The 11,454-nt window shown below is 43.9% G+C and overlaps 1 protein-coding gene across 2 annotated transcripts; it reads left to right on the plus strand.

Moving 5' to 3' along the window:
- Positions 1 to 3,069: 3,069 nt before the first annotated feature.
- LOC120058401 (coiled-coil domain-containing protein 93-like) lies at positions 3,070 to 11,307 on the plus strand. Of its 2 annotated transcripts, XM_039007034.1 has the most exons (22): positions 3,073 to 3,393; positions 3,578 to 3,691; positions 3,807 to 3,901; positions 3,998 to 4,109; positions 4,205 to 4,303; positions 4,466 to 4,522; positions 4,997 to 5,097; positions 5,793 to 5,829; positions 6,040 to 6,141; positions 6,245 to 6,295; positions 6,392 to 6,478; positions 6,604 to 6,717; positions 6,851 to 6,987; positions 7,088 to 7,169; positions 9,069 to 9,143; positions 9,246 to 9,317; positions 9,467 to 9,575; positions 9,660 to 9,742; positions 10,032 to 10,069; positions 10,183 to 10,267; positions 10,427 to 10,540; positions 10,756 to 11,307. In XM_039007034.1, the coding sequence occupies exons 1-22, from the start codon at positions 3,274 to 3,276 to the stop codon at positions 10,810 to 10,812; spliced, it is 1,941 nt and encodes a 646-aa protein (XP_038862962.1). In that variant the 5' UTR covers positions 3,073 to 3,273; the 3' UTR covers positions 10,813 to 11,307. The 2 variants fall into 2 exon arrangements, 1 of the variants encoding a protein (XP_038862962.1); XR_005478008.1 differs by lacking the exons at positions 9,660 to 9,742; positions 10,756 to 11,307 and having other exon boundaries at positions 3,070 to 3,393; positions 10,427 to 10,459.
- Positions 11,308 to 11,454: the final 147 nt, after the last annotated feature.

Genomic DNA, 11,454 nt, shown 5'->3' on the forward strand with positions numbered 1-11,454 from the left:
ATACACCTGTTGTCAGGTGATGTTCTGTTGTAAGCCTCTTATGCTTGAGTGAGAGCCACTGTGTAATGGTTTCAGCTGGGTGGGCATTGATATGTCCAAGGACTAGGTCTCTTTTCATTGCTGAGGAGGCCGAGGAGTAGAGAGTTTATGAAGCTGTAGTAATTACCTGAAAGAGGCAGTTCAATACACACTCAGAGAGAGAGAGATAGGGGAGAGAGGGAGACAGAGAGAGAGAGAGTGAGAGAGAATTACTGATTTAGGAACTGTGAGTCTCTAATGGAATCCTCCACTGCCTCCTGGGTGCTCAACCTGACTACTATTACCTGCACTGATGCATATTCCATTATGGGATCCTCCACTTTAATAGTGTCCATCAAATCAAATCAAATCAAATTTTATTGGTCACATACACATGGTTAGCAGATGTTAATGCGAGTGTAGTGAAATGCTTGTGCTTCTAGTTCCGACCGTGCAGTAATATCTAACAAGTAATCTAACAATATCACAACAACTACATTATACACACAAGTGTAAAGGAATGAATAAGAATATGTACATATAAATATATGGATGAGTGATGGCCGTGCGGCATAGTCAAGATGCAGTAGATGGTATAGAGTACAGTATATACATATGAGATGAGTAATGTACGGTATGTAAACATTATATAAAGTGGCATTGTTTAAAGTGACTAGTGACACATTTATTACATCCAATTTTTTATTATTAAAGTGGCTAGAGATTTGAGTCAGTATGTTGGCAGCAGCCACTCAATGTTAGTGATGGCTGTTTAACAGTCTGATGGCCTTGAGATAGAAGCTGTTTTTCAGTCTCTCGGTCCCAGCTGTGATGCACCTGTACTGACCTCGCCTTCTGGATGATAGTGGGGTGAACAGGCAGTGGCTCTGGTGGTTGTTGTCCTTGATGATCTTTTTGGCCTTCTTGTGACATCGGGTGGTGTAGGTGTCCTGGAGGGCAGGTAGTTTGCCCCCGGTGATGCGTTGTACAGACCTCACTACCCTCTGAAGAGCCTTACGGTTGTGGGCGGGGTAGTTGCCGTACCAGGCGGTGATACAGCCTGACAGGATGCTCTTGACTGTGCTTCTGTAAAAGTTTGTGAGTGTTTTCGGTGACAAGCCACATTTCTTCAGCCTCCTGAGGTTGAAGAAGCGCTGTTGCGCCTTCTTCACCACGCTGTCTGTGTGGGTGGACCATTTCAGTTTGTCTGTGATGTGTACGCCGAGGAACTTAAAACTTTCCACCTTCTCCACTACTGTCTCGTCGATGTGGATAGGCGGGTGCTCCCTCTGCTGTTTCCTGAAGTCCACGGTCATCTCCTTTGTTTTGTTGACATTGAGTGTGAGGTTATTTTCTTGACACCACACTCCGTGGCCCTCACCTCCTCCCTGCAGGCCGTCTCGTTGTTGTTGGTAATCAAGCCTACCACTGTAGTGTCATCTGCAAACTTGATGATTGAGTTAGAGGCGTGCATGGCCACGCAGTCATGGGTGAACAGGGAGTACAGGAGAGGGCTGAGAACGCACCTTTGTGGGAACCCAGTGTTGATGATCAGTGAAGTGGAGATGTTGTTACCTACCCTCACCACCTGGGGGCGGCCTGTCAGAAAGTCCAGGACCCAGTTGCACAGGGCGGGGTCGAGATCCAGGGTCTCGAGCTTAATGACGGGTTTGGAGGGTACTATGGTGTTAAATGCTGAGCTGTAGTCGATGAACAGCATTCTTACATAGGTATTCCTCTTGTCCAGATGGGTTAGGGCAGTGTGCAGTGTGCAGTGTGATTGCGATTGCGTCGTCTGTGGACCTATTGTGGCGGTAAGCAAATTGGAGTGGGTCTAGGGTGTCAGGTAGGGTGGAGGTGATATGATCCTTGACTAGTCTCTCAAAGCACTTCATGATGACGGAAGTGAGTGCTATGGGGCGATAGTCGTTTAGCTCAGTTATCTTAGCTTTCTTCATGTGAAATACAGAGACATCAGGTGCCTGCCAAAGCACTCACACCTATGTGAAGGTCTAACCCGCTCTGTAATGGCGGTTCTTTTATACAATGGCGCAGTATTATTTATAAATATGGTAAATCTATTCTTTGTAACAAAAAGCATACTGAAGACAAAGGCAGAAGGAATTCAAAAACTCAAGTTGTTAAATGGGAGCGTTCTAGTGTCTCTCTCTCTTTCTCTCTCTCTCGCTTTCTCTCTCTCTCTCTCTCTCACACACACACTCCTCTAGCATGCCATCAGGTAAATTATGATTTAAATCCTAAAAAAAATTAATCCTAAATCCTAAATACATCTAGCTAGTTGTGCTAGACATTTTATGGATAAAAAGATACGTAGCATATTGTTTTTAAATATGTGCATGCTTTTCACCTCTGAGAAAATATATGTTTCAAAGGGTTTGTTGCGGATTTTAAAACTCTTCCATGTAGGATACACTGGAGAATCCTCTGCCAGAAGAAGGCAGTCGAGGAGAGGAGCAAACTACTCTCTGTTCACCTATTAACTAATTGATGCTCTCCTACATATGACAACCACTTAACGGTTTTCGGGGTCACGTTGGAAAGGAGGACAGATGAGTCGAGGAGAGGACACACTTTTGCCCTATTGAGAATATCTCCCCATGACAGATGAACACTGGATCTGAGAGCAGCTTATGGTTGATGACACACACACACACACACACACACACACACACACACACACACACACACACACACACACACACACACACACACACACACACACACACACAGCAAATAGATTTTACGTTTTGTGTGACAAACTGATGGTTTGCATTATAGGCCTATGGCAGGATCATTGGACAGGATGTGTACTTGATGGTCCTGCTTCCTTACATGACTTCAACAACTGAGGATCATTAATCACAACGTGCATGATTTATTTGTCTCTAGGAATACTGACAACCCTGTTGAAATGAAAGATGCAATGATGTTGGAAAGGCTTCAGACCTAGAGCTTCATCGTGTCAGCCTTTCCATATAATCTGTAGTGGCATTAGAGCTCTCTCCAGTGGACAAAAGTGGAATTGCAACGTTTAGAACCGCTGCAGCGATTCACATGCAACATTGTTCCCTTTTGTTTTTCTAAATGTTAACTCAATAATCACTTTATCGACTCCCATCACTCGACAGTGGCCGTGTTGCAGTCGACATCTAAGTGAGGTTAGCTTACTTTTTGTATAAAGATTACAGCTACATCCTGAACGCACAATTTTTCAAGAATTAAGACCAAAGTCATATGCTTTCGTCATGTAACTACACACCACAGTCCAACATGGCGGCCACGTCTGTTTTCCACAGAGCGAGAACAGGTTCGAAAATAGGAGCTCAATATGATCAAGAGGGCAATCTTATTCAGGTAACATCATTTTTAGTCTGTCATTTTTCCTAATATGGTGCGGTTTCTGTCATAATATAACAACACAACATTGCAATGTAAACATTTCTGGGTTTGCCACTTGGCTAGATGCCTACTGGAGCTAAGTTAGCGAATTCGCAGTTTGCTAAATAAAGCAACTGATGTTAGCAACTGTGGCTTGCAGGTTGAAACAAGGGAGGACGAGGAGCAGAGTGTCAGGCTAGCAGAAATCCTGGAACTTCTGCTTGCTGCTGGATATTTCAGAGCCCGAATAAAAGGACTGGGACCTTTTGACAAGGTGAGAACCGACTTACATTACAAACCTCCTGAAGCTCTGCAGGCTTTTGATTCCTAGTTTACCATCTCCTTGCTACCCTTTCTAATTCCATTCCCTGAACCATGTATTTTTATAGGTGGTTGGAGGGATGACATGGTGCATCACAACATGTAACTTTGACATTGATGTGGATCTGCTGTTCCAGGAGAATTCAACTATTGGACAGAAAATGTAAGTAGCTAACATATAGCATTATTTTGTTTACTGTTAGTGATGTTGCTGGACCAGTGTAACTGATGTTGGATGAACTTGTGTATCTCTTTGCAGAGCTCTCACAGAGAAGATTGTGTCTGTTCTGCCCAAAATGAAGTGCCCTCATCGCCTGGAGCCCCATCAGATCCAAGGGCTGGATTTCATCCATATATTTCCAGTGATACAGGTGTGTATTCCTAGACATTAGAGTTTTGTAATAGAGTATCACACTTGGTTTGTGACCTCATGTCTGATTCATTGCCTGTGTTGTATGATCTTCAGTGGCTGGTGAAGAGGGCCATAGAGACGAGGGAGGAGATGGGAGACTATGTGAGAGCCTATTCTGTCTCTCAGTTCCAGAAGACACACAGCTTTCCTGAGGTGAGTGCTGTTATTGTAGGGTGGCTCCATGGCAGGGATATTCAACTCCAGCTCTACTCATTACATTTGTGCTGCAATGTTCAATGTTCAAAGTGCAATGTTCTGAACTTTTCATTGAATAAACCCCTGTCTTATGCACCCTGTATTGTCCCTCCATCCTAGGATGAAGACTTCCTCCAGAGGAAGGAAAAGGTTGTGAAAGCAGTCCTAGATGTATTGGTGAGTGACTCCCTGACATGAAGCTGACATGCCATGTCTGGGTCAAATTATTCCATGAGCCTTTACAATATAGATGGCATAAAGATGGTGCTGCAGTGGATAGCAGTCGTTTTACAGGCTTCTGACCAATTCTGCTTATATATACATATCTACCGCAATTACCTCATCGATTCGACTCGATACGGTTTGTCTCCAGGTCTGTATCACAACCGGCCGTGATTGGGAGTCCCATAGGACGGGGCACAATTGGTCCAGCGTCGTCCGGGTTTGGCCGGTGTAGGCCGTCATTGTAAATAAAAATTTGTTCTTAACTGACTTGCCTAGTTAAATAAAGGTTAAATAAATATAGTCTACACCTGTTGTTTACGTAGCATGTGACAAATGAAATTTGATTTGATTTAAAGGCCCCCCTTGTAATAGTATAGAAACTTTAAAACCACACAGCATGTTGTTTTTCTCCTCTGGTATTGACAGGAAGTGTATAAACCTCATAGGAAATACAAGAGACAGGTTGAAGCAGGAGCGCTGCTGGACGAGGAGTCCAGGGTTCACTCCACTCTATTGGAGTACGGAAGGTAGGCTGCCTGTCTCTCTCCATCTCTCCATATCCAACTTTCTCCACAGTCCATGTTACATGTTCACATTTTTAAAAAAATATGTTTTTACCTTTATTTAACTAGGTGGTTCAGTTAAGAATAAATTCTTATTTACAATGACGGCCTAGGAACAGTGGGTTAATTGCCTTGTTCAGGGGCAGAACGATAGATCTTTACCTTGTCATTGAGAATCAGAACCAATGTGATCTCATCCCATTTGACAATTGTGTTCCTTTCATTTTCCTATTCTTTTCCTGTGTCTCATCCATCCTTATATTAGAATGTCAGATTACCTTCTGTAAGTATGTAAATGGTCTCATTCACTGCAAGGAGTGTTTCACATGAATGCTTGTTGTGTGTGTGTGTTTCAATACAGAAGAGGGTACAAAACTTCAAAAAAGCATGGAGTGGGTTAGTGTGTGCATACATGTGTTATGTGTTCCTTTCATGTACCAGTATCCTTACAGCTGTTGAGGGGAGGACGGCTCATAATAATGGCTGAAACGGAGCAAATGGAATGGCATCATACACATGGAAACCATGTGTTTGATGTTGTTGATACCTTTCCACTATAACGCTCTAGCCATTTTCACGTGCCCGTCTTCCCCAATTAAGGTGCCACCAACCTCCTGTGCCTAACAGTGATTTAAGTACTTATTACGCCTGTGTTTTAGACGGTATGGATTCAGCAAGCAGACAAAACAGGACCAGGTGAGATTTATTGAAATTACTGTCATATTTGTCAAGTTAATTGTAGCATTATATGAATTCAAAGCCTATAACTACAGAATGATGAAGACAGGGACAGGAGGTCGATCATTACAACCAATATTACAGGGTGGATCATAGGTGTTCTGTGAACTGTAGCTATAGTAGAAAGTGAAACCACGATGAAAGATGGTATCCCCCTGTTCCCTACAGGCAGAGGAACGGAAAGCCTTGTTGATGCCAGGCTCTCAGGCCACACCCCCAGGGATTACAGAGGGGTCGCAGGAGGAGGAGGACCTGCAGGCAGCGGAGGAGGTGAGGTCACATCACTAAACCTAACCGTAGCCCCATGTCCAATACTACAGAAATGCATCCCTCTTTGTGATGATGTCCCTGACTCTGTGATACATCCTCTCAGCTGTGCATCAAAACACTGATGACCAGCATGGCTGCCATGGTGACTGAGGAGGTAGGCATGGCTTTAGTTCTTCCCTTTGCCAGTGCCTTTACTGTGTGGTTGATTACTGTGTAAAGTTATTTGATTTAATATGTAACATCAATACAGGGGAGGCTAACGGCTAGCACAGTGGGACAGATAGTTGGGCTGCAGTCTGAGGAGATTAAACAGATAGCATCTGAGTATGCTGGGAAGGTGAGCAACTCCCACAGCAGGGTTAAATGGTTAACTGCAATCATAAAATATTTGTCATATTTTAAAGAATAAGTCAATGCCACAGTGTGTAGTTAAATGTGTTTCCACATACACATTTCCATCAGTTGGAGAGGTCTGCAGAGGACCGTCCAGAGCGGTACGGGCCAGTCCAGCAGCACCGTAGGATAGTGACCTCTCTTAACAAACAGATCCAACAGAAGACCAAGCAGTTGGAGGAGGTGACGACTGGACTTTATGAATTTCATAGAACATTGTGTAAAATAGCCATGCATTTCTTAAATGGAAGGATATGATGCACTTTATCTTCCTGTCAGAAGTAATTAAAAGTATGTGTATTTGGTGTGTTTTCAGCTACAAGCCAAACACTTGGAGGTAAAATCAGCGTGTGTGGAAGCTAAGAGCAAACTGATGGAGGCCACAGAGCAGACAGAGAGACTGGAGAAAGAGCTGAGTGCCCTGGAAGAGGCTGAGGGCCAGGCTGATACTGGGTGAGTGCTGCACATACAGACCAAATCATTAGGGCATTCTTTCTTTCTGAAATTATACAGGTGTTTTGGACTTTTCTCATCCTCCCTGTGTGTGCCACAGACTGTTGGAGAAGCTGAGGGCTCTGGTAGGCATGAATGAGAACCTGAAGCACCAAGAGCAGGAGTTCCGGACACATTGTAGAGTGAGTCTGCATACTTTCAAATCAAATGTTATTTGTCACATGCACCGAATACAACAGGTGTAGACCTTACAGTGAAACGCTTAGTTACAAGCCCTTAAACTTCTTGAAGCATTGTTGGTTAAGAAAAATAAGTGTTAAGTAAAAAAAAAAGTTGAAAATAAAAGTAACAAATAATGAAACAGCAGCAGTAAAATAACAATAGCGAGGCTATATACAGGGGGTACCGGTACATAGTCAAGGTGCAAGGGCACCGGTTAGTCAAGTTAATTGAGGTAATATGTACATGTAGGTAGAGTTAAAGTGACAATGCATAGATAACCAGAGAGTAGCAGCAGCGTAAAAGAGGGGTCTCGGTAGCCCTTTGATTAGCTGTTCAGGAGTCTTATGGCTTGGGGTAGAAGCTGTTTAGAAGCCTTTTGGACCTAGACTTGGCGCTCTGGTACCGTGCGGTAGCAGAGAGAACAGTCTATGATTAGGGTGGCTGGAGTCTTTGACAATTTTTAGGGCCTTCCTCTGATACCACCGGGTATAGAGGTCCTAGATGGCAGGAACCTTGGCCCTGGTGATGTACTCGGCCGTACGCACTACCCCCTGTAGTGCCTTGTGGTCAGTTGCCGAGCAGTTGCCCTACCAGGCAGTGATGCAACCAGTCAGGATGCTCTCGATGGTGTAGCTGATGCAACCAGTCAGGATGCTCTCGATGGTGTAGCTGTATAACCTTTTGAGGATCTGAGGACCCATGCCAAATGTTTTCAGTCTCCTAAGTATAGGTTTTGTCGTGCCCTCTTCACAACTGTCTTAGTGTGTTTGGACCATGATAGTTTGTTTAGTGATGTGGACACCAAGGAACTTGGAACTCTCAACCTGCTCCACTACAGCCCTGGCGATGAGAATGGGGGCGTGCTCGGTCCTCCTTTTCCTGTAGTTCACAATCATCTCTTTTGTCTTGATCACGTTGAGGGAGAGGTTGTTGTCCTGGCACCAGACGGCCAGGTCTCTGATGACCACTCCATAGGCTGTGTCATTGTTGTCAGTGATCAGGCCTACCGCTGTTGTGTCATCAGCAAACTTGATGATGGTGTTGGAGTTGTGCCTGGCCATGCAGTCATGAGTGAACAGGGAGTACAGGAGGTGACTGAGCATGCACCCCTGAGGGGCCCCCGTGTTGAGGATCAGTGTGGTGGATGTGTTGTTACCTACTCTTACCACCTGGGGGTGGCCCGTCAGGAAGTCCAGGATCCAGTTGCAGACGGAGGTGTTTAGTCCCAGGGTCCTTAGCTTAGTGATGAGTGGGAAAGGGCAGTATTGAGTGCAATAGAGATTTCATTATCTTGTGGATCTGTTGGGGTGGTATGCAAATTGGAGTGGGGCTAGGGTTTCTGGGATAATGGTGTTGATGTGAGCCATGACCAGCCTTTCAAAGCACTTCATGGCTACAGACGTGAGTGCTACAGGTCGGTAGTCATTTAGGCAGGTTACCTTAGTGTTCTTGGGCACATTGACTATGGTGGTCTGCTTGAAACATGTTGGTATTACAGACTCACTCAGGGACAGGTTGAAAATGTCAGTGAAGACACTTGCCATTTGGTCAGCGCATTACGTCCTGGTAATGCGTCTGGCCCTGCGGCCTTGACCTGTTTTAAAGGTCTTACTCACATCAGCTACGGAGAGCATGATCACACAGTCGTCCGGAACAGCTGATGCTCTCATGCATGTTTCAGTGTTACTTGCCTCGAAGCGAGCATAGAAGTAATTTAGCTCGTCTGTCATAGTCCGTCCATATATGACTTGTTAGATTTAAGTTTGAAATGGACCTACTTCACAGGTGTATTTGTGATGTAATTCCCTTATTTCCTGGTAAGAGAAAAACAACTAACATGTAGTGCAATTTTTTCCCAGGAGGAGATGGTTCGCCTGCAGCAGAACATTGAGGACCTGAAGATGGAGTCAGGAGATGATACGGAGGACGAGAAGGTAATACACTCCCAAGACCAGCTAACTCTTTTTTGTCTATGTTTAATAAATGTTACACTGTGACTGACTTTCTTTCCCCCTCTTTCTCACTCTCTCCCTAAGGAGAGGAGTCAGCTAATCGACAAGCAGTACAACACAGACAGAGATAAGCTACAGAAGATCAGACTGCTGATGGTAAAAGCACCAATGCACACTGCTGTAGCAGGATTCATTCCTGCTTAATCAATTTGAATTCACTTAGGTATTCTGTTTGGAGCATGCAAATAGTGGTCCTCTTATCAAGTCCTTTATTTGCTCATGACCTGAGGGCTACTCTCTGATAGGCTCGGAGGAACCGTGAGATCGCCATCCTGCAGAGGAAGATGGACGAGGTGCCGAGCAGGGAAGAACTGAACCAGTATCAGAAGAGGTTCATTGAGCTCTATGGCCAAGGTAGGTATCTTAGCCTCAACCACTTATTGATTTGTTAACAAATTCTTACATCAAAGAAACATTACTTTTGTGTGTGTCCCCTAGTTTCAGCAACACATAAAGAGACCAAGCAGTTATTCACCTTGTATAACACATTAGATGACAAGAAGGTATACCTGGAGAAGGAGGTAAGAGGAGAGGGCATCAATTTCATAGAGCCATTGCAGCTGAAATCAGCTTGTTTACTCATGGTAATCATCTTCTGTGTTTTTTTTATTTAACTAGGCAAGTCAGTTAAGAACAAATTCTTATTTACAATGATGGTCTAGGAACAGTGGGTTAACTGCCTTGTTCAGGGGCAGAACGACAGATTTTTACCTTGTCAGCTTGGGGATTCGATCTAGCAACCTTTCGGTTACTGGCCCATTGCTCTAACCACTAGGCTACCTGCCACCCCGTGTTGATCTGTTTCTGTAGGTGAACTTGCTGAATTCCATCCATGACAACTTCCAACAGTGAGTATTTTCACAATTTACCCTTTATAAACCTATCCTGCTTTTTGTATTATGGGTAATGGAGTCCAGCAGGTTTACCTCCTGTCTAAGCCGTGGTCTTCTGTCTTGCTCAGGGCGATGGCGTCTTTGGGGGCCAAGGAACAGTTCTTGAGACAGATGGAGCAGATAGTGGTGGGAATCAAACAAAGCCGCATTAAGGTGAGTACAGTAACTAACCATCTCTCTTATCTTCACCGTCCGCTGCCTAATGACAGCTTGAGCTGAAGACGCCAGGTGCTTTCCTCCTGGCCCTAGTGAAAAACACTTAAATATGACAGTGCTGTGTGATGCATATTGGTGATGCCTTCTGGTCTACAGATGGAGAAGAAGAAGCAGGAGAATAAGATGAGGAGAGACCAGCTGAATGATGAGTACCTGGAGCTGCTGGACAAACAGAGGCTCTACTTCAAAACTGTCAAGGACTTCAAAGAGGTGAGGCCTGAGAGAGAACCGCATTCTGGTTATGTATGGTAAAACATGACGGAACTAGTTAACTGTTTTATGAATGTGTTCTACCGTAGTCTCCCAGAGCTGATTTTTAAAAAACATTTTTATATATATTTTTAAATTATTTTTGCATTTTCCCTTCTAAACTGATAAAGTGAAACACTGACGTTGCTTTATTAATCCAATACTCTTTCTTACAGGAGTGTCGTAAGAATGAAATGCTGCTATCCAAGCTGAGAGCCAAAGGTGCTTCGTAACCCAAATCACTGCCTCCAAAATAATTTCTCAGTTATATAAAAACTAATCTCGTCAATCAACGACTGTATGTCTTTCTGTCTGAATCATGTATTCTCCTCTATTTGGGATCACTTGCATTGTATTGTCTTATTCTGCCTATTGTATTGTGCTTTGACATTCCACGTTGCTTTGTAGTATGTGGATAGTGATGCCACTCCTGGCAGGGCAGAGATTCTTGAGAGGGACATCAACTGCCCTTTGCATGGTGACATGAGGAATGTTCTCTCTACATACCATTTATATTTATGTGCAGGAACTCTATACTTTTGAGCTAATATTCTAGGAGATGCAGGAACTCCAGCAGAAGAACATTTGAGGTGCTGGTACTCAGTTCGTGAGCTCCTGCCCAAGTCAAGCAAGCACTGGCTTTACCCATGTGTATTGATCTCTGTTGTCTACCCATTCCAGCAGTTTATCATCACTTTGGCACTTAATAAAATAAACCATGCACAGTCCGTAAGATTTCATGCTGTTTAATGCCTGGTCATAAAATTTTTAAAAAGCATTACGAGCAACTGCCTTGCTTTCTCATAACCCTTCATATTGATGTAGTTTTTATCCAATCTAGATCCAGGATATTAGTTGTTGTAGTATGTCAACCT

This window comes from Salvelinus namaycush, chromosome 13 (genome assembly GCF_016432855.1).
Source record: "Salvelinus namaycush isolate Seneca chromosome 13, SaNama_1.0, whole genome shotgun sequence".
Classification (NCBI taxonomy): domain Eukaryota; kingdom Metazoa; phylum Chordata; class Actinopteri; order Salmoniformes; family Salmonidae; genus Salvelinus; species Salvelinus namaycush.

Excerpts from the sequence above, each read along its gene's own strand:
- LOC120058401 (XM_039007034.1), top strand. The coding sequence starts at position 3,274 with ATGCTTTCGTCATGTAACTACACACCACAGTCCAACATGGCGGCCACG. Across the intron at positions 4,304-4,465 it reads AGACACACAGCTTTCCTGAG|GATGAAGACTTCCTCCAGAG; the intron begins GTGAGTGCTGTT and ends CCTCCATCCTAG. Across the intron at positions 7,170-9,068 it reads AGTTCCGGACACATTGTAGA|GAGGAGATGGTTCGCCTGCA; the intron begins GTGAGTCTGCAT and ends ATTTTTTCCCAG.